General features: G+C 39.5%; 1 protein-coding gene across 1 annotated transcript in view; it reads left to right on the top strand.

Moving 5' to 3' along the window:
- The window catches only part of XYLB (xylulokinase), an 82,748-nt gene that overhangs the window by 742 nt on the left and 60,087 nt on the right, over positions 1 to 21,919 (top strand). Inside the window, exons 2-12 of the mRNA XM_017746798.1 lie at positions 1,986 to 2,068; positions 2,904 to 2,973; positions 4,389 to 4,469; positions 5,723 to 5,809; positions 6,914 to 7,042; positions 8,303 to 8,368; positions 12,139 to 12,211; positions 17,596 to 17,714; positions 18,863 to 18,944; positions 19,977 to 20,017; positions 20,427 to 20,542. Of these exons, the coding sequence (XP_017602287.1) occupies positions 1,986 to 2,068; positions 2,904 to 2,973; positions 4,389 to 4,469; positions 5,723 to 5,809; positions 6,914 to 7,042; positions 8,303 to 8,368; positions 12,139 to 12,211; positions 17,596 to 17,714; positions 18,863 to 18,944; positions 19,977 to 20,017; positions 20,427 to 20,542 (947 nt within the window). The remainder of the gene's footprint in view (positions 1 to 1,985; positions 2,069 to 2,903; positions 2,974 to 4,388; positions 4,470 to 5,722; positions 5,810 to 6,913; positions 7,043 to 8,302; positions 8,369 to 12,138; positions 12,212 to 17,595; positions 17,715 to 18,862; positions 18,945 to 19,976; positions 20,018 to 20,426; positions 20,543 to 21,919) is intronic.

Raw genomic sequence — 21,919 nt, 5'->3', positions numbered from 1 at the left:
TGGCCGTGCCGGGCCCGGCGGGGCCTCCGGGCAGCGGGGCGGTCGGTTCTCCCTGCCCAGGGCTCGCACCCGCTGCAGCCTGACACGGCTGATGCCAAATTATTCACAGAATGACGGAATCACACAGTTCTTAGGGTTGGACTGCCCACAGATGTTGTGGAGTCTCCCTCCCTGGAGGTAGTCAGTAGATGTCAGGACACAATCCTGTGCCATGTGCTTTGGGACGAACCTACTAAAGCAGGGAGGTTGGACCGGATGATCCACCGTGGTCCTTCCAACCTGACCGATTCTGTGACTCTGTGGAAGGGAGCTCTGGAGATCATCCAGTTCAAACCCCCTGCCAAGGCAGGGTCAGGTGACACAGGACCACATCCAGGTGGGTTTGAAATGTCTCCAAAGAGGGAGACTCCACGTCCTCCCTGGGCATCCTGTTCCAGTGCTCTGCCACTGTCCATGTAACAAAGTTCTTCCTCTATTTGAAGTGGAACTTCCTGTGTTTTAGTTTATGGCCATAATAATTCCCAGCACTTCGTGTGTTTTAAGATGTCTGTGGCCTGCAGAGAGTGCATGTACCTGGTTGTTCTCATGTCCCCTTCAGCTGCATAAATGCACCCTTCATCCCTTTCTGCTTGCCCCATCTGAAGCAGTGGGTTGTGTGTCCGAATGTGTCCTGCTTCCCCATCCTGCCAGGGATGAGTTAAATCCTGGAAATGAGTGCTGTGGCCCTTCTCTCTATGCAGGCTGCTTGAAGACCCCTCTGCCCGCTGCTATAGGAGCTGGGATTTGCACCCAAACCCAGATTCCCAGTGTCCTTGTGTGAATCAAGACTGTGAACCTGGATCTTTGGGTTGCTGCTTGAAATTCTGCTTTGTCGGCACAGCCGGGTATTGCTGCACTGTGAATAGAAACTGTGCCCAAGTTGTGCAGAGGCCTGAATATGTTAAAAATAGGTGTTCGGACATAAATTGCCATTATGGTTGTGCTGAAGTTTGGGAGCTTGAAAAGACACATCCAGGTTAGGTCGATCAAGTGTTTTTACAGGGACATGCTGCAAGAGGAGAGCCAATTAGGCTACAGTGGGTCAGAGCCATTTTTAAGCTAGTGCAGGTTGGTAATGAGTTGTGCCAGGGCATAGATAATGGCCCTACACTGCTATGGTAAAAATGGGGAAGGCCTTGTTATTTGAATGCAGCTCCTTGAGATGACAGTCTTTGTAGGGTTTTTTTTTCATCAGTTCCTTTAGCAGCAGTTTGCACTCTCTCCCTGGTCAAAAGAGGCACAGAATGTGACCTACCTTCTTGCTTTTCTTCTTGGCTCTTACTGTCTTTCTTCAGAACTATGTGAACTTAAGATAGATGAGGAAAGGTTGTGGTACCCTTCTAATTCATGCATACAAGAAGGCTCAGCTTTATGGAGTTGGGGATGTTGATTTCCATATGTTGCAGAAGCTGACAATACACTTATGTAATGCCCTTTGAGCTTTGCCAAATGGGTAGAGTTTGATTTACTCACCTTCTGGGGAGCAGAGAAGGTGTTCAAGGTACCCTAAGGGGTCTGTAAGCTTCCTCGGTAAGATGGGACAAAAAAAAGGAGGTGAAAAAAAAAGAAGGCATCTTTAATCTAAGATACTGTATTCTTTGGAGAAATTGGGAAAACTGGCTACTGTGATGCAAGCAATGAACCTGGTGATATGTTTGCTGTTCTTTAGCACATGCCTGTAGCTCGATCTTGTGAATTACAGGAGAAAGAGAATGGGGAGAGGAAATACAAACAAAACTACATGTTGCTGAATTGGTGACATGCTAGAAATTCACATAATAACTTGTTTAATGTAAAATTATGCCCATACTTTCAGTCAGTTGTATGCCTTGGGGTGATCTTTTTTTTTTCCATTTTGTCTGTGGGAATTAAATTATTATAAATGACTTATGAGTGCTATTCAATTATTGCAAGATTTTGTTAACTTCCTGTTTTATATCTCCTAGTTGAAAGTCATCGCTATTGATGAACAGCTGAGGGTCATTTATGAGGATAATGTTCATTTTGATAAGGACCTTCCGGAATTTAAGTAAGGCTTTTTATATTTTATATTTTACTTGAATAATGTAATTTAAAGCTTTGGAGATTGGGGTGAGGGGACTGTTGCCCTATTGGTCTCATTGATATGTATGGAGGCATGGAAAAAGGTCATGCCATGTTCATGTTTCCCACTCTGCAAAGGTAGTATATGCTCTTGCCTTCCTTGCATGTAAATATGACAAGAGCTCCCAACAGGAAATAAATTAAGAAAATAGACCCCAAAATGTTATATATAAACAAACCTTTTTTTTTTTTTCTTTTGTGACTTCAGGCTTGTGGACATGACTGGGTGGGATGCTCTCAGAACAGCAAGTAAATTACTTGAGGGGAACATCTAAAAGGCATTTGGAGGCAAATTCAGTTGTTCAAATCTCACAATAAGATGTAGAATGGCAGTATTTGTTTACTTAAACAATAGACTAGCATTGATAAATGTCATCCTTCAGTCACAAGCTTCAATAAAATACACTTACTTGATGATTTAACAGCGAAATTGAACTTCATCTTTGGGGTTCAAGTCACTAATTGTGACAGAAAGAACTATGAATTACATGGAGCCAATGAGCAGTATCAGCAATGGATTCTGTCACAGATCTTGCTTCAGGATCAGGGCCTTTTCTTGAAAATTACTTACTTTGCAACTGGGTCAAACATGTCACCTCCTAAGAGCTGGCTTTTACTTTTTCATGTTTCAAATACCAATCCTTGCTCTTAACATAAAAGCATTGCAAATTCTCCTTGGTCATTAATAAACTTGAAGAACTCTGCTTGGCAGGGAAAAAAAGTTGCTGAATTTACCAAGATAAAATCCTGTTTTTCTTTAGGACTCAAGGTGGAGTCTATATTCACAGTGACAGACTGACAGTCACTTCACCAGTGCTTATGTGGGTCAAGGTATGAACAAACTTTATATGGTTGAACATTTCCCTTGCTGTTACAGAAATGAAAGTTTATTCTGAGCAATAGTGGAAGTCATCACTCAAATCAACATAGTCCTTTTGCTTACATTCTGTTTCTTTGAAGTGTTGTTCTGTGTCTTTGGTATGCAAATAGTAATGCTATCAACAAACATAGTAGAAGTTGCTAACATTTTGATGGGTTTTTTTGTTTGTTTCTTCACCCTCTACTATTAGAGCATTCTGTGTGTGAAAAATTCCTTCCTGACTTTCCCTCATTTGAAAAAAAGACTATTGGTGTTTTTTTTCCCTCATACACAAATGGGGCAGCTGTCACTTTGCCTTGCTTAAATCTGTGTTTTTGTAGCATCCAGGTTACTTAAACTATTTTTTTTAGAATAAGCTTTGTTTACCAATTGATGTTGCAACTCGTAAGTGGTGAAAGGTCAATTTATTCACTAATTCCCAGTAACTTTGGCTGATGTTTATTTTGAAGTACAGCATTTTTTTTTTTTTTTAATTTTAAAATAAGGCCTTCCTTACTTCTGTGAAGATTCTACAACACTTAATCTCACATGGTACTATGTAAATTTGTCTTACTTGAGGAATTTGAATACTTAAAATATATGAAATGTCACAGAACTCCCAGCTGGTAATCCACAGTAGCTGACAAAGGTTTGGTAAATTTGCTTGCAGTTGGTTTTTTGAACCATAATGAAGAAGAACGGTTGTAATTATTAAATTAATAATATGATGATACAGGTATATATGATGTTTCTTTGGAAGTCTTGCAGTGGTCCATTTGTCAAGAGAGTCTGGGAATTGCTGATCTAAATTAAACTATTTAAAGCTAGATTAATTTTTAAACTTCAGAAAAATGTGTCAAGAACAAAATTTACCTGTGTGCTTGAAGTGCTAAAATCACTTGAATTAGCCTTCTGTTAAAGACTCTGTGAATTTGCTGACACTGGGGGTACTGGTATTGAGGTTACCTAATGTCTTGTAGGATGGGGTGCAGGGTGTACCCCATTAAGATTTCATAGATTTTCAAAAATAAGAACGGAAAAAGATAATCTTGCTTTGTGTCTAGCACTCTTAAAAGTGCTTTTAAATGAATTGGAATTCTTTAATTTTTGCCTCTTATTTAGGATTCAAAGAATGGATCTTTGTGATTCAGCTTCTTTAAAGATCATATTTTTCCCCTGTGTGACTCAACTTTTCTTTTATGGACTCTCACTTAATAAATTAATTTATGCAGATTTTTGAGAAGTCCATAGTCATTAGCTAATTTTTCATTATCTGCCAATGAACTCTTATCAGTGATGACATGAATTTACTGTTTAATTCCAGATTGTGAGTATGCATAATTTGAGAGCTCGTTACTGTCATTCTTGATTCTGTTTGTTGTTGTAGGCTCTGGATATGATCTTGGAAAAGATGAGGTCTTCAGGCTTTAACTTCTCTCAAGTCAAAGCTTTGTCTGGTGCTGGCCAGGTTAGTTTATAAAGAAAAGTTCTGTTTTAATGTATTTCTTTGATGGAGTGTAAGGTAGAGTGATAAATTTGACCAATTGTATTGCAGAAGACTGTAATGGAATAAAATAAGATCTAAATTTTTTTGTAAGCATCCATAGACACTCCTCAGGGGAGCTTGACGCCTGAAGCACACAAAGCAATCACTAGAAGATAGTGGGAGTGGAGGATGAGGTTTGCAGTGTAGTTTAGATCAGTGTAGTGCAGAACTGCTTGGCTTCCCATTGTTTTAATTTTTTGTTCATTTTGAATTTCAGCAGATCCAGGTGCTTGTGGAAAATGGGGTGGAAAAAACAGAAAGGAGCACAGTTTGCTAAAAGCACAGTAACATCCCACTGAGCAGTTTTTTTTGGCTAGGGCAGGGATCTGCCCAAAAACAACAAAACCCAAATGATGGGAGTCTTTGATGCAGAAATGACAAAAATGCTGCCGTGATTTAGCCTGTAGTGCATAATGCCTTTTTTTGAGATTTATAAAACCCACCCTGACATTTAGTCAGTTAGCCAGTCTCCTCCTAGTACTCCAATGAATCAACAAAGGCTTTTATAACTTTCACAGATGTTATTCAGGGTGAGGACAGCACCAAAGCAATAGCTAATTCTGACATGCGAGGTTTAGGTTATTCATCTTGATGTATCTGGGGCTAATTAATCAAAACCCTTGCTTTTATCTCCATGTTTCATTGATTGCAGTTGAAAGTCTGAGCAAAGTGTCTGAAAATCAGAGCTGGTATCAAGGCTCTGTTAAGAATTTTTCAGTGGAGCAGAAGTTGGGGACTGCCAAGTAACCCTACCTCAAGTTAAAAAAGGGAGCGTATTTCCAGACTGCCCATATTCCCTTTATTTTGCCCACCCTCCAGCAAGGTGGGCAGGCTTGTAACTGATGGATCAGGGGACTGTGCTGAAATAGCCCAGAACTAAATCTTGACTGTGGAGCCCTGGCTACAGCTCAAAGAACCCTCAAATAAGTATCTAATGCCATTAGCAGTTTAATAATAGTTCCCACGAGAAGATGCTGTAGTTCAAAATAATATTCTGGTTTAGTGTCTGCTTTGCTCAGTCTTAAAGATTTTTTTATGAGACCCTTGATTTCAAAAGGAGCATTTTTGGGTACTAGTTTGGAGAAAGTTCTTTTGTTCCTTAGAGTGTAGGATCAGAATATGAACTTTGAAGCTTGGGAGGGCATCTCCAACTCCTGTTTCTGTATTTCCTACAGCAACATGGGAGTGTGTACTGGAAAAAAGGAAGCATCCAGATTTTAAAGAATGCATCATCTGAACTGCCTTTACATCAGTCACTAAAGGTAAGGTGCACAACAGCTCTGAAGGAAGAGCTACACTGTCCTTTTCCTGATCCTTACACATTGCTTTTCTCCTTCCTCTAGTTTGGCTGGGTTGCATAAATGAAATGTAGTAGTTATTCCTTTAGTTGCAAGGCTATTGACATTTCATTTTCTCCTGAATGACAGTATGTGTTGCTTTCAAAGCTTACAGGTGCCAGTAGGTGTCCCAGAATCTTTCAGTGTCAGAGTAACAGCCTGTTGTTCTAGAAAATGTAATATTTTTGTGAACAATCTGTAAATATTTTAAATTCTTTAATATATTTGTATTAACAAAAAATTGTGGTAAAAAAGACAGTTGTACCTGAGATTCCTTGAATGATGTGCAAGTGATTTCATAAGAAAATATATCTATTAAAAAAAGCAGCTTACACTTACCTCTGAAGGGATGGATGTGTAATGCTGTGTGGACTTAAAATCCTAACCAAGTACCTTGTTGAACCTCAACATTTTGTATGTGTGTGATTTGCAAGCTTTGAACACAGACTTGACAAAGCTTTTATTTAAAAAGAAAAATTGGGAGGAATCAGCTTTCCCCTGGAAGACCCTTACTTACTTCAGGGTCAGAAAGGACAGATGTATGTTGAAAGGGAGACTGATGTGTTAAATCACTAGTTTTGGAACCGTCTCATCTGTGCAAAACTCATGGAAATGGCATTAAAATGCTGGAATAAATGGTGTATTAAGCCTCAGTTGTATTTCAAAAGGGTTATGCCAAGCATTAAAGAGAAATGTGTTAGTAGAGCTGTGGGAAGTTAATCTGATGGTTTGCAGAGAAGTTCTAAAAGGGGATGAGGCTTTGGCTACCAGAGGATGTACTGAGACATTGTGCTGTAGGGGCTGTGAAGTGACAGGAGAAAAAGAATGTTGCTTCCCTCTGATGCAAAATTTGGGTTGAACTTACCATCACTGGCCAACATTCTGCTTTCTGTAATTGTTGAGAGGAGGGCAGAAGGCATGTCAGAGAACTGAGCTGTGAGCTGATACATATGGCTGCTGTATTTTTATTACTCTAGCAGGGACTTCTCAGAGATCAGACTTCCTAACAAAGGGTGTTGTTCATTTCAGGGCTGTTTTTCAGTCAGTAACAGTCCCATCTGGATGGATTCCAGCACAGCCTCCCAGTGCAGGGCGCTGGAGAAAGCCGTGGGGGGAGCCCAGCAGCTGGCAAGTGTCACTGGCTCCCGGGCCTATGAGGTAAGGAATGGATGGGGAGAAAGCTCCCAGCAGAATCCTGTGATAGAACCAATTCTGTCATCACAGGGATCTGCAGCAGGTAACCATCATCCACTAACTATGAAAGGCAGAGCTTTTGAAGAAACTCCAACCATACTGTGCTTTGCATTAGTCTCACAAAGGAAGATATGGAAATTTGTGAAATGAACTGGAAATTTTGCTTCAGGAGGCAGTTGGAGTGAGCATTTGGCCAGTGGTTCCCAAATACAGTGTTTGGTGGCCATGCTTAAAGTCTCAGGGCCTGGTTGTCCCCTGGGGGCATCTTGTGTAGCCACATTTCTATGGGGATGGAAACCCAGTTTGTGTTCCAGGTTTATTTAGGGGAAATCCATCCACCTATTTGTGGATAACCTGTTCTAGGATACTTCTGCAATTAAAATATTGGCCTTTTAATTTTTCCTGGAGGCTAACAAGCAGCTGTTGACCTAAGAGAAGTGTTTCAGAGGTTTGGGACACTGTCACAGATACAATGTCACTCATCTCCTCTTCCTGACTCTTCCCTCCTTGTAACTGTGACAATGAGTTATGGAGTGGGAGCAGGCCTGCCCTCCAGGCATCTCAGCACCTGGCTGCTCATACTCTTGGTTCAACAGAATCAGTCTTTAACCTCCCAAACTGATGTTTCTGTTTTTGAATCATCATGCAAGGTTTATGGCTAATGTTAAAATCAGTTAAAATCACTAACAGTTTATTTTTCACTTGCTAAATGTTAAGGTTTCAGTGCTAGAAGGTTTTTTGGCTATTTGACATAATATGTCAATGAAGAATAAATATTCTTGTATCTGGTTTTAGCCTCTGCTGGAGTTTCTGCTTTGAGTACAAAACTTCCTGCTTTAATTTCAATTCACCTGCCTCACAGGCAGGTACATAGATTGTGTAGCTTAAACCTTTTCAAGGATTTGAAGGCAGCATTTGAATTGTGCTGGTTCCTGTGCATAGAATAAGTGTGATTCATTCCATTGAACTGTCATTTCTGAAATGTAAATTATGGATAGTAATGCTTTTCCACATGCCTTTTTTTCAAAAGGTGAACAAAATTCTCATAATGAGACTATGTGTTATACCCTGTTTAGTGCAGATTGCCTGCTGTGCACTGACTTTCATCATGCATCAGGCAAATTAAATATCCAAAGTGCAATGTTCTGAACTCATTACACAGAGTTAATGATTATTGACTCCATTTAGGGTTTGTGTTTCTAAGCATTTGCATTTCTTTCTCAGCGTTTTACAGGAAACCAGATAGCAAAGATTTACAGCCAGAATCCTGAGGTCTACAAGCAAACTGAGGTTGGCTTATCTTCAATTCTCTTATTGGAAAACAGATTTGAAAATCTTTTAAAATTAATTTTGTGCAGATGTTTTTACCCACCTTTTTGCTAAAGATTATTTTGATTCTTGTGTTTGAATTTAGGATGAAAATAGAAAATTTCATTATTTTATTTTTTAATTTTGTTACATTATTAATAGTTAGGCAGATAAAATCAATTCTGCGTGTTATACTTCTCAAGCTGCTGAATAGAGTTTTAAACTGAATTTGCTGGGGGAGGTGAACCTCAATCCCACTCCTACCAATTTGGTGCCACTATCAGAAAGAGATACCCAGAGCCTGGAGAGGGATGGCAGGTCAGCAAGAGAGCACCTGAAGGACAGCAGCAGCCAGTAAAGTCACCTTCATTGGGGGTCCAGCTTAAATGCCTCTGTTCAAACGTACGTGGCATGGGGAATAAACAGGAGTTAGAGAGTTATGACCCTATTGGCACCGTGGAGCCATGGTGGGATGCCTCCTGAAGTGTTGGAATGGAGGGATACAGGCTTTCCTAAGCTGGTTAATATTCAAGGATCACCTCCTTCAAGCTCTGAAGTGATGCATACCAGCAAAGATTAAGTCAGGCAAAAACACCAGGAGGCTTGTGTGGATGAACAAGGAGCTCCTGGACAAACTCAAACACAAAAAGGAAGCCTACAGAAGGTGGAAATAAAGGCAGTAGCCTGGCAGGAATACGGAGAGGTTGTCTGAGCAGTCAGGGATCAGGTTAGGGAAGCTAAAGCCCTGACAAAGTTAAATCTGTCTAGGGACATCAAGGGCAACAAGAAAAGCGTTTATAGGTACATTGGTGGTAAAAGGAAGACCTTGAAAAATGCAGGCCCTCTCCAAAAGGAAGTGGGAGACCTGGTTACCCAGGCTATGAAGAATGCTGGGTACTCAATGACTTTTTTGCCTTGGCCTTCACTGGTAAGAGCTCCAGCCACATCACCTGAGTCACAGCAGGCAAAGGCAGGGACAGTGTAGGAGAAGATCACATTCAAGACCATCTAAGGAACCTGGAGGTGCACAAGTCCATGGGACCTGGTGAGATACATCCATGGGTTCAGAGGGAAGTGGTGGATGAAGTGGCTAAGCCACTGTCCATCGTATTTGAGAAGTTGTGGCAGTCTGGTGAAGTTCCCACTGACTGGAAAAGGAGAAACATAAACCCCATTTTTACAAAGGGAAATAAAGAAGACCTGGGGAGCCACAGGCCAGTCAGTCTCACCTCTGTGCCTGGCAAGGTCATGGAGCAGATCCTCCTGGAAACTGTGCTGAGACACACGGGACATAAGGAGGTGATGGTGACAGACACCATGACTTCACTGAGGGAAAACAGTGCCTGAAGAATCTGGTGCCTGCTATGATGGGGTTACAGAGTTTGTGGAGGAAGAACAACTGATGTCAGCTACCTGGGCTCGTGCAAAGTGTTCAGCACTGTCCAACACAGGATCCTTGTCTCTAAACCGGAGAGAAATGGATTTGACAGATGGAGCGCTCTGGGGATTAGGAATTGGCTTGGTGGCCACACTCAAAGAGTTGGGGTCAGTGGCTCAATGTCCAAGTGGAGACCAGTGATGAGTGTTGTTCTTCAGGGGCTGGAATTGGGACTGGTGCTGTTAAACAGCTTTGTCACAACGTGGACAACGGGGTTGAGGGCACCCTCAGCAAGTTTGCCAGCGACACCAAGCTGCGTGGGGCAGTTGGTGCTGAGGAGAAGGGACACCATCCCGAGGGACCTGGGCAGGCTGGAGAGGTGGGGCTGTGTGAACCTCCTGTACTTCAACAAGGACAAGTGGCTTTCATTTTCCACTGAGGAGTTAACTTTGATTCTATTATTACATTTTAATTGCATTGTGTTGTTGGTTTCCTCCTGATTTTTAATTTTCAGAAATCAGCTTGCAATTCCGTTACTATTTCAGTTTGTTGACTCTGCATCTAGCTGTGACTGAAATGCCATGGTTTGAAGCAAGGTGAAAACTCCATGAAAAAAACTATGTGAATGAGAGAAGGACTCCTGTCCTGTGATTAGAATATGCCAAACATCCAGACCCATGAAGCCAGGATGTTCCTGGTTTTCCATTACTTCAGTTTTTGATAGCATTATAATCTTTTTTTTTTTTTTTAAATCTCACCCCTGTATGAAGCAGTTCATTTCATGAGAAAGTGAGTTGCAAAGTTGACTCTCTATTTTATGGGAGAATGCTTAATTTTTAGTTTTATTTCCTTCTTTTCTTTTACATTCTCATTGTAACTAGTACGGTATGAGATGAAACAGAACACTAATAGGGTCTGATCATAAGTTTAAGACTAAATTTAGAGAAAGATATGTTAATGGGGGGAAGTGGGTCCGTGGAACTGAGAACTGGTCAGACCAACTTCAGACTCTGAGGGCTGTTTGAACTGATGGCAACTTTTAGCAGTAAAGCTTATGCAAGATGTGTTCAAGCACATACAGCTCTCTGCCAGAGCTGCTCTTGGGGACCCTCAAGGAGCACTTAACAGCGTGGCAATCTCAATGACATGTGGGGGGTGGATATTTTTGCTTCTGTAGGTCAGCTTGTTAAACTGGCTGGCTGATTCACAGTTTAACTTCATCCTTTTTTCCTTCCATTTCAGGCAGCTAGTGCCCACTGGGGCACCACAGAAGGTAGGCCTTTGTTATCTGAGCACAATGTGATGTATTCCTGGGGAGAGATGCACGAAGAGCAAGTGCATCATTAAATTTCCTGGTCATTACAGCCATCTCTTAGATCTCTGGCTATAGGCTGTCCTTGAATGCTGTGTGAAGCAGTGGTTTGTGATCATTAATAAAAAACCTGTCATTGCTGGCTCGCTCCACCAGCAGAGGTTTGATTCTGTTTAGTTATTGGGTGACAGCTGTATTTCTTCTGAGCAAGTCACACCACGGAATGAGGAATTTGTCTGCTTTTGTGCCAGATTCTGGGAATAGATAATACTTGATCGTGCAGGAAGCCCGGTGGTGGCTGGTTAACTCGGTAGTTCACACAGCAGATGTGAAGAGGAAGCAGGTTCATGGTGGATCAGTGTCTTGTGTCACGTGGGGCATTTTTTGGCCAGCCCTACAGATTTCTGGATTTCATGCAGGTGGAGCATGCCCTGAGGCAGAGCTGCAGGCAATGGTTCAGTTCAAAGCTGGTTATTACCAGCTCCTGGGAGTAACTGCTGGGAGGTCTGGGGTCTCAGCTGGAAGGAAGGCAAGGGGTCACACAGAGGTGTTAAAGGTGCTTGAAGAGCCTTGGCAGAGCTTCTAAAAGCTTACAGACCTGTGCTCTGGGTGGGGCAGAGCATTGTTCTGGGCATTTCCCCTGTCATCAACACACAGGTGGTTTTCTATGGTTGTTTTTTTTTTTTTGTGCGTGTGTGGTTTTTTGTTTGGCTTATTTTTTTTTCCTTAGAAAGTTTTTTTGTTTGAAATGAATTTCTGTGATAGACAGAAGTGGATTCATGCTAACACAGAGTATGCTAACATACATGTGCTTTGCATGTTTCAGAAGGCAGAGCTATTAACAGCTTTTATCATGGGGTTACTTTTAGATTGATATGTGCTGGATTACTGCGATGGTCAGAACTGAATAATCCTCCTAGGTGTATTTTTGTGTGCTTTCTGGGCCTAACTTTAAGCATCTATTAACATTTGCTGTTTCCAATTAATCTCTTTGATTTCCAGTTACTTTCTTGGAAGTGAATACTGATGGGACTCACTATTTCTCACTTTTTTTTTTTGCAGAGAATCTCTTTGGTCAGTAGCTTTGCAGCTTCCCTTTTCCTAGGAACTTATGCACCCATTGATTACAGTGATGGTAAGTGTGGGCTTTTTTCATAGTAACAATTTAACAAGGAAATTTTCCTTTCCATCCCCGGCTTACACAGGTGAGGGACAAGGTCTATGGTATATGTTTTCAGTCTTTAAATTGCAATTACAAGTATATTAGATTTTAAACTAAATTGCTCCTTTCAGTTTGTTGTTTGCTGTGCTTATCTATCCCCATCCTACTGATTCCCACTTCTATCAAATGGATCCACAGAAAAGATTCTTAAATGCAATTATAGCTTTTTTCATTATTTTGTGATGTATAAAGGAGTGGTGAAAGATCTTTTAGAGGCATCAGAAAGTTGTGGAATCTTAAACTAAACTTCAGAATTCTGATATTTGTTCTTTGGTTTTGCTGGTTTCTCAGAGGTGCACAGGATGTGAACATGATGTATACTGTGATAATTTTTTCCCCACCTAACTGGAGTATGAATCTACAACAGAAGTATATTTTCAAAATGAACCAGGAAAAAAAGCATAAATAAAGCAAAAAAGTACTAAACCCAGTAAAAAAAAAATCTTCTATCTCTCTTTTCATCATAACAAAGACAAAAAAATTGACAAGACTACTGTCTCTCTTTTCTGTTGTGTGTTATCTCAGTTATCCAGCTTTTAAATGGCAATTTAAAATGGCAGTTACAAAGGAGAGCATTTTCCTGGGAGCTGTGCTGTTATTTCTAAATAGCATTTCTGATTTCTGCTCTGAAACTAAGAGAAGATACATTTCAGAGCTGAAAGGTTAGATAACAAGGCTCTCTATGGAATTTTTGCATTATAGAGACATGGTTGACACCCGTGTGTTAAGACCAATTTGCTTTTTCTCCTTTGTTATTCCATCAAATCTTACAGGAAAAGACAAGGCACCTCAATTTAAGCTAATGGACAACTTACTTGCTATCAGTTATACTCGAGACCTCAGAAATGGCAAGGCAATCCACGCTTATTTTGTAACACTTCTGAGATTATTATATCTGTTTTCTGGTCCTGTCCTTTTAGCCAAGTATTTCACAGCTGAATTTTATATTTTTGTGTATTATTGGCAACAAGAACTCTTTGGAGGTTTGCACTTTGCTCCTCAGCAGGTCCAAATACTGAGCACTTGAGTTGCTCAGCCACCCACTGTATTTCAAAGAGAGATAGTGAGATCTTTAGGTGCTTTTTCTGATAAAGAAACATATTGATTTTTTATTTTTCAATGAGAGTGAAGTGTTAATTTTGATTGGAATGTTTAAAATTATAAGCATTAAAAATATCTTTGGTTTGAGTTCGTTTTTTTATTTTTTGATAATGTTACTTTTCCTTTTCTTCTTGGAAGCAAGTGAAGGAAAGCCATGCTTCTCCAATTTCAGAACATGAAAATTTGTTGGAAAACAAAATATTTTAAAGTAAAGAAAATTAAAATTTCCATAATTGGAAAATTTTCTTAGAAAATGAGTCACATTTTTCAAACAGCTCCAGGAGAGCCTGTTCTGTTAGACCTATGGATATTTACAGAGCTTGAATAAATGTTATGTGCTGTTCAGAGCATGTACGATTATTAAATCTTTCTGTGAAAAAAGATAAGAGAACTAAGCAGGGTGTTACTGTTCTCTTTACAAGACAAAAGATTTTTTGGCATTGTAAGCTATATTTTGCCTCATTCATTCCTTTCTTCTGTTAATATAATGAGAGAGAATTCTAATTCCAGTAATAAAATATAAGTACAGTAGATGCAGTAGTTATTTGGATGCAGCTGAAAAACTTGTTTACTTGTCACTTATAATTTCTTGCAATTCACTTGATCTTTTACTTTGCACCTGTGTATTGTAGTTTAAAATGCATCTCTCAAAATAATATTCAGATAATAGACCTATTCTTCATTTCTGTAGGTTTAACTTCAGGTCATATCATCTTTAAAAGACCATGTCAAATTGTTTAGCTCTACACAATAACTTATCTCTCTAAATTTGTAGGTTATTGTGGGAAATGTGCTATTCAGTTTCAGGATTTTTTCCTTTTCTTCTTAAAGGTCCAATCTTGTAAGGTTCAAATCACTTGTGAATGGCTGAGCACCCTGAGTGATTGATTTAAAAAAATGAAATTACCTTCTAGTGGAATGAAGAATGATTTTCATTTTTATTGTGCAGATGTTAAAAGGAAGGTACATCTGGGACCTAAACAACTTGAACACTTGGGGCATTGTTTCTTTTAGAAGACACCTTAAAGAACAGCAATTCAGCTCTTGACCTGGAGAAGCTTTATCTTTTGAAATGCTTTTCTAAGAGCCTTAGGCAAATCGTAGCTTAGCATACTTGGTTTTGTTGTTCTATCAAAAAAGGATGTGTTGGACTGAAGCCTTTTCAAAAGGAGTGTAGTGGGCTGAATTTACTCCTTCTGTAGCTTGTGTGGTGTCAGCAGTTACGCTGCTCATGGCCTTATCTCACTGAAAAGGCAATCCAGAGGGCTGTAATGCAGAAACAGATGCACTTAACTGCTTATAAACGTATGCAAATATTGATCTTTACTTTGTTGATCAGTTAAACCAGTTAGTCTGCATCGTTGGGTCATTGTAATGAAAGTGTTTGTATTCTCCTTTTCCCCCCAAGTGTTCAAGCACTTAAACTTTTGTATATGTAGTAAATATTAGCAAGTCCTGATTGTGCTCCTGGTCATTCTGTGCTTAAAGTCAGTGATGTTTGCAGTGAAATATGGAATTCTATTCATCCACAAATTGACCTTTTTCCTCAGTTCTTGCTGTGCCATGGCCTTGGCTGTTGACCTTCACTGCTGATGGGGTGACAAGTCAAAGGGCTGCCTTTGAATTTTGTTTTTCTCCCCTGACTTCTCAGATTATTGCTGGTTTTAAGTGTTGCACTTTGTGGTGTAGGTCCTGAGCAGAGGTGCTAGAGTTAGAAACGCAGTGTGCATCACTCCTCATATAATCAGAGGAGCATTCAGCTCTGTTTTTTGTTTTCCACTGGCTAGAGGTTCCCATGCCAATAGCTGGATAGGATGAATCCAGCCCAACAGATTAATAGTTCTTCTAAAACAGTTGTTTCACATTTTTTAAATGAGTTTCTGAGGTTGAGGCAAATTACCTCATCTCTCTTTTCTCAGGGCATATGAAAGTCTTTGTGCCGCTGCATCTACCAGTCAATAAACTGAAGTGTTGTTTCTGTATAATGTAAACATTCAGTTATAAAGGTTAGAGGCTTTTCTGCTTTATGCAGGAAAGATTGGAGGCTGCCCTAATATCTTGCAAAATTGCATTGGAAGATACTGCTGAAATGTTTGTTTAGGCTTGTAGGGTGTGGAGCAAGAAGGATTTAAAAAAAATCTGCAGAAAACAACAGCTAACTTTTCTGTAGAAAATTCCAATTTATTTAAAGATTCTGTTCCTCACTGATTAATTTAGTTTGGTGAAGGTGTTCTTGGCCTTTTAAATCATGGACTTTTCCAGGAAAATGCATAGATTTGTGTATTTCCTTGTAGAAAGCCCTGTTAGGCCTGAGAGCATGGAACACGTGGCTGTTCACACCCTCTACTTGTGAAAAGCGCAGATGGTGACTCTGGGTGAGTTTACCTTGTCAGGACACAGTTTACCCTGGGAAGGAAGGGATTGCAGGATTCAAGAGTGATCTCCCATAGAGAACTGAGAGAAGCTGGAATAATTCTTGCCATTTTTCCTTTTCTGGGTGTGTAGTAGTGATTTTGATGGCAGAAAAGTTATTTGCATCCTTTGCCTGTGGGAGAGTTGTTGCACTTTTTGCTCTATCAAATGCCTGCTGTTGCATCATAGGACAAGTATGTTAAATCTGTTTAATTTGCCTGAAATAGGATTGATTGATTTGGAGAAAATTAATTCTATTTTTATGTTATTAAATATAATCAAATATCCTGCTGTTTGGCTTGGGTTATTCTGGTGTCTCAGCTCGAGTGTGCAACACTTTTCTGTTTACAACACTGTGTGGAGCACTAGGTCCAGACCACGCTGGTGGTGCTTAGGTTTGGACTGATAAATATAAAGTTTGTTTACAAATGCTATTAAACCCATTTTTAAGCCTGTATGAAAAACTCTGCTGGGAGTTGATGGGGTGGGCTCATTTGTGCTCAAGTAACCAGCAGCAGAGCATATGTGGAGTTTGTTGCAGGATCTTTCTCAGAGCAGAAGCTCTGCTGGAGCCTTGTGATGTGCTGTCTGAGATGGGGGTTGAATCCTTTTCTTCCTCTGCATCCCAGCACTGCAAGCAAAGTCTTGTTCCACAGACACTGCATGTGGCATCAACTTCACCATCTTTATGATTTAAAAAGCTTGAAGATGTACTGAATGGAAGGAAATACCAGGTTTTCCACTGTGCTCAACTGAGGATGTGGCTGTGTTTCTGAGATAAATAAGTGGTGGGCTAAGCAGTCTTTGAAATGAAAATGGTATTAATCTAGAATAAGACTACTATGTCTCTGAACAGCACGAACCAGAAATAAATACAGATTTTCAAGTCAAATGAAATGTGCAATTAAAGGCATCTTAGAATCATAAGCCAGGGGTGTGGAGTACTCGGTATGTTATATAGATTTGGCCACTAACCAACTTCAATTAACTTCTAAACCAGAAAAAAAACCAAAAACAAACAACTGAGGAAAGAGCAATGAGAAACCAAACCAAAACTGCACAGGCCTTCTCAGATCAAGTGATAGTTCTGGTGGGGAAATAGGTGACCAAATCAGTTATTTAGGTTTTTTGCATCCTGTAAATCAGTTCACAGAACCTGGCCTTTAAAGGTTTGCACACTTGCAGGTTTTGCAGATTTCAGTTGGGCTGCTCAGCATTCCTGAAAATCGAAGCTCTGGTATTCAAAACTGGATACCGAATTATCCTCAAAATTAGAGACTTTATTTGAAAAATTGAAAAGGGAAATATTGATATGGGGGAAGATTAGTCAGCATGGATTTAGATGCTTGTAGGATACTCTACTCAAAGGTAAGAGTAGTGTAAAACCATCCCACCCAGGGGGGAATTTCTTCACTTTTAGATCTCTGCTGAGCACAACACATCTTCAAGGGACATTGCTCCATCACCTTTGCTTAATTGTTGTGAAGTCCTTGTCTAAGGTGGAAGATTTGGGGGGTAGTTGATGGGGAGGCATTGATATTCTTGTTTTTACTCATAATTTGTGAATGACTGAATTGCCTAGTGCACTGTATATCAGAGAGGCATTTTCTGCTACTTTTGCAGGTGAAAACTCTCCAGAGGCTGAATTATCAGTATCCTTTATTCTTAGAAGAGCTGAAACTGTTCTTTTTAAATGTAAAACATACACCTGTAAATTTTCTGTTGTTGGAATTTTCTGGTCTTTGCTTAATCCTATGCACTTCCTGTTTTGATCTGTCCTGTAGGTTCTGGCATGAACTTGCTGCAGATTTGGGAAAAGGCATGGTCAAAGTCCTGCCTTGATGCTTGTGCTCCTGGATTAGAGGAGAGACTAGGATGCCCTGTACCATCCCACTCAGTCCTGGTATGTATCTGCCCCGAAGAGTTGTAAGCAACAACTGGGGCTTTGTTGGGAGTTCTGCTAATGGCACTTGGAATGTATTTGTGTGTGCAAGACTGCTGATTTAATATTTCCAGCTGTGTTGTGAAGGTGTTTTTCAGAGCAAATGCAGACATTTTTGGAAGCTGTTAGCTGGCACCCATCACAGCTTTGATCTCCTTGGATTCTTGCATGCCCTGGGCTCTATGAGAGACTCTTTGGTAGATGCTCCAATGATAAGAATCTTTGGGGTCCTCTCCCGTGCCCCAAAGCCCTTGGTCACTGCAGAGTTGTGCACGGGCATTTATTGCTGCAGAAACAGAACCCAACATTTATATTTCCTGCCAGAGATCTTGTTTTAAGCTGTTTGTAGAGTTAATGAGGTAATCTTTGTGAATAATTTGGGATATTTAAAGCTCCTCAGTTCACATAGCATAATGGTGAAATCAAATCAAGCCTCAGATCTCCTGACTAAATGAGTTTAGTCTTACTACCCAGCACAAAACCAGCTATTCTTTAGCTGGTGAGCGTGAGACACTGGAGATACCCATTAACTGAGCCCTCTGAATTCATTGCTGATCTGTAATGGAGAGGAACATATTAAAAAATCCTTATAGATGTCCTTGTATTTTTTATGGATAGTTTTCTTCTGTTTTTTCTCTATGGCTATCAAATGTGGCTTATAAAAATATGGTTCTTGACCTCTAAAATAATAGGGGTCATATTCGAGCATTTGATTCTGTGATGTATATTAATGTTGTGTTTCCTCTTATGTTTGCATTGAATTTCTAATTTCTATCTATTAATATTCATGTATATGTGCAAAACAGATAGATGTGTTTACGTTACTTGATGTGAATGACTGAAGAAAGACCCAAAGCTAAAATGCTGCTATTTGCTAGCCTATTTCAAAATCTAATCTGAGGGTATTTCTGTGAGCTTCTCAACAGCAACAATGAAAAGAGTGCGTTAAAAATTTTTAAAATATTCATTTATACTTTAAATGCTCAGAAATTATTCTTGTAGCTGCTCTAGGGTTTTTCAGTTCTATGTTACAATACATTATGTCATATATTGCAAGATTACATTCCATTTTTTTTTGAGCTTTTTTTCCTTTTTCTTTCTTTCCTTAGGGGCCTATTTCTCCGTATTATAGTCAGCGTTATGGGTTTAGCCCAGACTGTAAAATAGTAGCATTTACAGGAGACAATCCAGGTGAGATGATTAACTGTGCAAGATTCAGTGGATATGATTATGTATGTACTGAAATTCTAAATCAATCTTACTGGTTCTCAGATGCTGCCTATAAAATGAAAGAATATTGTTTTTATCAGCATTAATTCCTCTTTCCAGCACCCTTCCATCACTGATTCTTCTGAGATAGAAATGTCTTGGATAAGCTGTGTATGACGAATTAATTCTCTTTTGCCAAGCAATCAGAGGTAAATTCATTTGCCTCTTGATAACTTTCTGTTTTTGTTTGCCTGCCCATAAGAAACTATCCCTGCTATGAACTGCTAACATTTTAGCTTAGAAAATATGAATTTAAAAAATGCTCTTCTATCTTTTCAAGCAAAAAGGTGGAGATGGACCTTGTTGGCTTTCTTTAAAAATTAGAGCTATCCTTTAGTCAGACTGATAGATCTCATATTTTCTAAGGGAAGGTGTTAATTTGGGGTCAGTTTTTTTGAATCCTGGAGACTGTTTTAGTGTAAAGCAAATTTTTCTGTTTTTCAAGATTGTGAAAATAAATACTTACCTGTATTACAGTAGCTTGTGCAGGTCTGAATCATGATAGACACTTCATCATGATATATTTTACATTCATATTCTGGGAGTTGGGTAAACTCTGCATTACCCAAAAGTCCAATTTTTTCTTCTAGAAAATCACATTCTACTTCGTCCAATAAATATGCGATTAATCTGATGGGAGTGGGAATGTTCCTCCTTTAAAGTGTGTTGTTAATCAAGGGTCCACTGTATTTAAAACCTGAATACATAAACCATTAGATAATCATGCTGTTCTGTAGTCTTTTGTCTTGAGCTTTTTGATTTTATTAAAAATCACTCCCTCACCCAAAAGCTTTGCTCCTCTTTTATGGTGGATAGCCCAAGGCCATCAGGAGCATATTTGCCATTTATATTGTACTTTGAGATGATGTTTGTCATGTCCTATGGTGTCTCAGATAACAGGCTGTAATTGAGTCAAAGAACTACCATTGTACCTGGTATTCTTTTTGCTTTCAGCATCCTTGGCAGGGATGAGACTTCAAGAAGGAGACATTGCAGTAAGTCAGAACTCACTCCTGAACACTGTCCGTGTCCTTGGATACTTGAAATACATGAAATGTAAATAGCTGCAGTTGTCAATTAAACATACCTGCTAGTGTTGATTTGCTGTTTATTGGATTTATGCTTGTTCTATTTCTATCAATCTGTAAGCTGCCTGAAAGATTTTAAGTAAACTCTCGTGATTATTTTTAACTAATGCTCCAGACATTAAAACCTAAGTCTCCATCTAGTATGTATTTCACTGGCATGACAGCCTAAGTCAGAGCAAGCTTCAACACGAATCCAATTGACTTAATGTGTAATTTAAAAACAATTAGTGGTAATAACAAATGGTTTTAATTTAATTTCTGTATTGCTTTCCATGCACATTGTGATAAGGCTTCAATTATTTTTTTCCCCCTCCAGATTAGCCTTGGCACAAGTGACACATTGTTTCTGTGGATCCAAGAGCCAACTCCTGCCTTAGAAGGTCATATCCTCTGCAATCCTGTTGATTCTCAAACATATATGGCACTTTTATGGTAATATCATTTATTTTTCGTACATCTGGGATCAATAACATATATTTCTTTCTCTGCGTTAGTGCTTTTTATTTCTTTTGTGAAATGATAATGAATAGAACATTCAGCATTCTCTACGGTATATGGCAATCTACTGCTGAAACATTTCCATCAATGTTATAGCATTCCTATTGTTTAATTTGAGGAACTGAAGCTGCAGAGTTGTGGAGGATAAATTCTCATGGCAATAAAAAGCTGAAATTATTTTGGCATACAGATAGAGCCAGTTCACTGTGTACCTCAGGTAATACATTTAATGTACAGGAATAACAAATCTGCTGAGACAGAATGTGAAATGTATGAAGCCTGACCAGGCTGTGGAACTTCAGTGCTCCTGTAGTGGTCCAGTGAGGTCATAATGGAGTGGGTGAAGATTCCCTTTCCAGAGAGAAGCATAATCAATGCTGTTCAGGGATGTTTTAGGGCTGTGCTTGAGGAAAATATTGAGATCTCAAGAAACCCAGCTGAGAATATGATCCTCATGGTAGCTTTTGGCTGCTGTGATTTGGGAGTAGTTTGACCCCTTGCCAGCCAAGTAGGTGGAAAGGTGGTCTGGAACTGTGTTTGCCCTCACTGAACCACTGTATTCTGGATTAAAACTTCCAATCCAGGTCATAGTGTTTTGGCAAATATTTGCAAGTAATAAATAGATAAATTTTGTGTCTAAATCCCCTAGATTGTAGATGCTTGAAACTCAAAACTTCAGCAAAGCTCAAGTCTGCCCTGGAGCTGTACTGTTGAGTCCCACCTGTACAGTAGTAGATGACAGTGGGAACAGTGTTCATGAAGTTGAGTTCAGAAACATGATGTCAGTTGCAAGTTACTGAGTTTTATTGTGTGATTTCCCAGCAGGTTTTGTTGTTTGTTTGTTTTGTTTTGTTTTGTTTTGTTGTGTGTGGTTGGTTGGTTGTTCGTTTGCTTGCTTTGTTTTTAATTTACATTTTTCTTCTACCCAGTGTTTTCTTTACTTTTGCTGTGTAAAAGAGCTATATAAACAACCTGTTCATAACAGGAAAGCAGATACTGAGGCATTTTTCAGAATAAATGTTACACTGCTGTTCTTTCACTGCAGCTTAACATGTGGTTTGGTGGTGGCCTTGACAGTGCTGAGTTAATCCTTCCTGTTCCTCCTCTGTAGTAATTTCTGACCTGACACTGCCCCTTTGGCACCTATGCCTCTTTATTTCTAGAATATTAGAGTTAATAGAGGACCCTCAGTAGAAAAAGAATGCCTGGTCTACCAGGCAGAGTATTTGTATAGAAAACTCAAATAACTTCAGCTGGTGCTGCTGAGCACGTTCAGTGATTTCCTTGCCCTCATTTTTGATATTTCTGTGC

The sequence above is a fragment of the Corvus brachyrhynchos genome, unplaced genomic scaffold, assembly GCF_000691975.1.
Source record: "Corvus brachyrhynchos isolate BGI_N302 unplaced genomic scaffold, ASM69197v1 scaffold18, whole genome shotgun sequence".
Taxonomy (NCBI): Eukaryota; Metazoa; Chordata; class Aves; order Passeriformes; family Corvidae; genus Corvus; species Corvus brachyrhynchos.
This window is presented reverse-complemented; position numbering and strand designations above follow the sequence as displayed.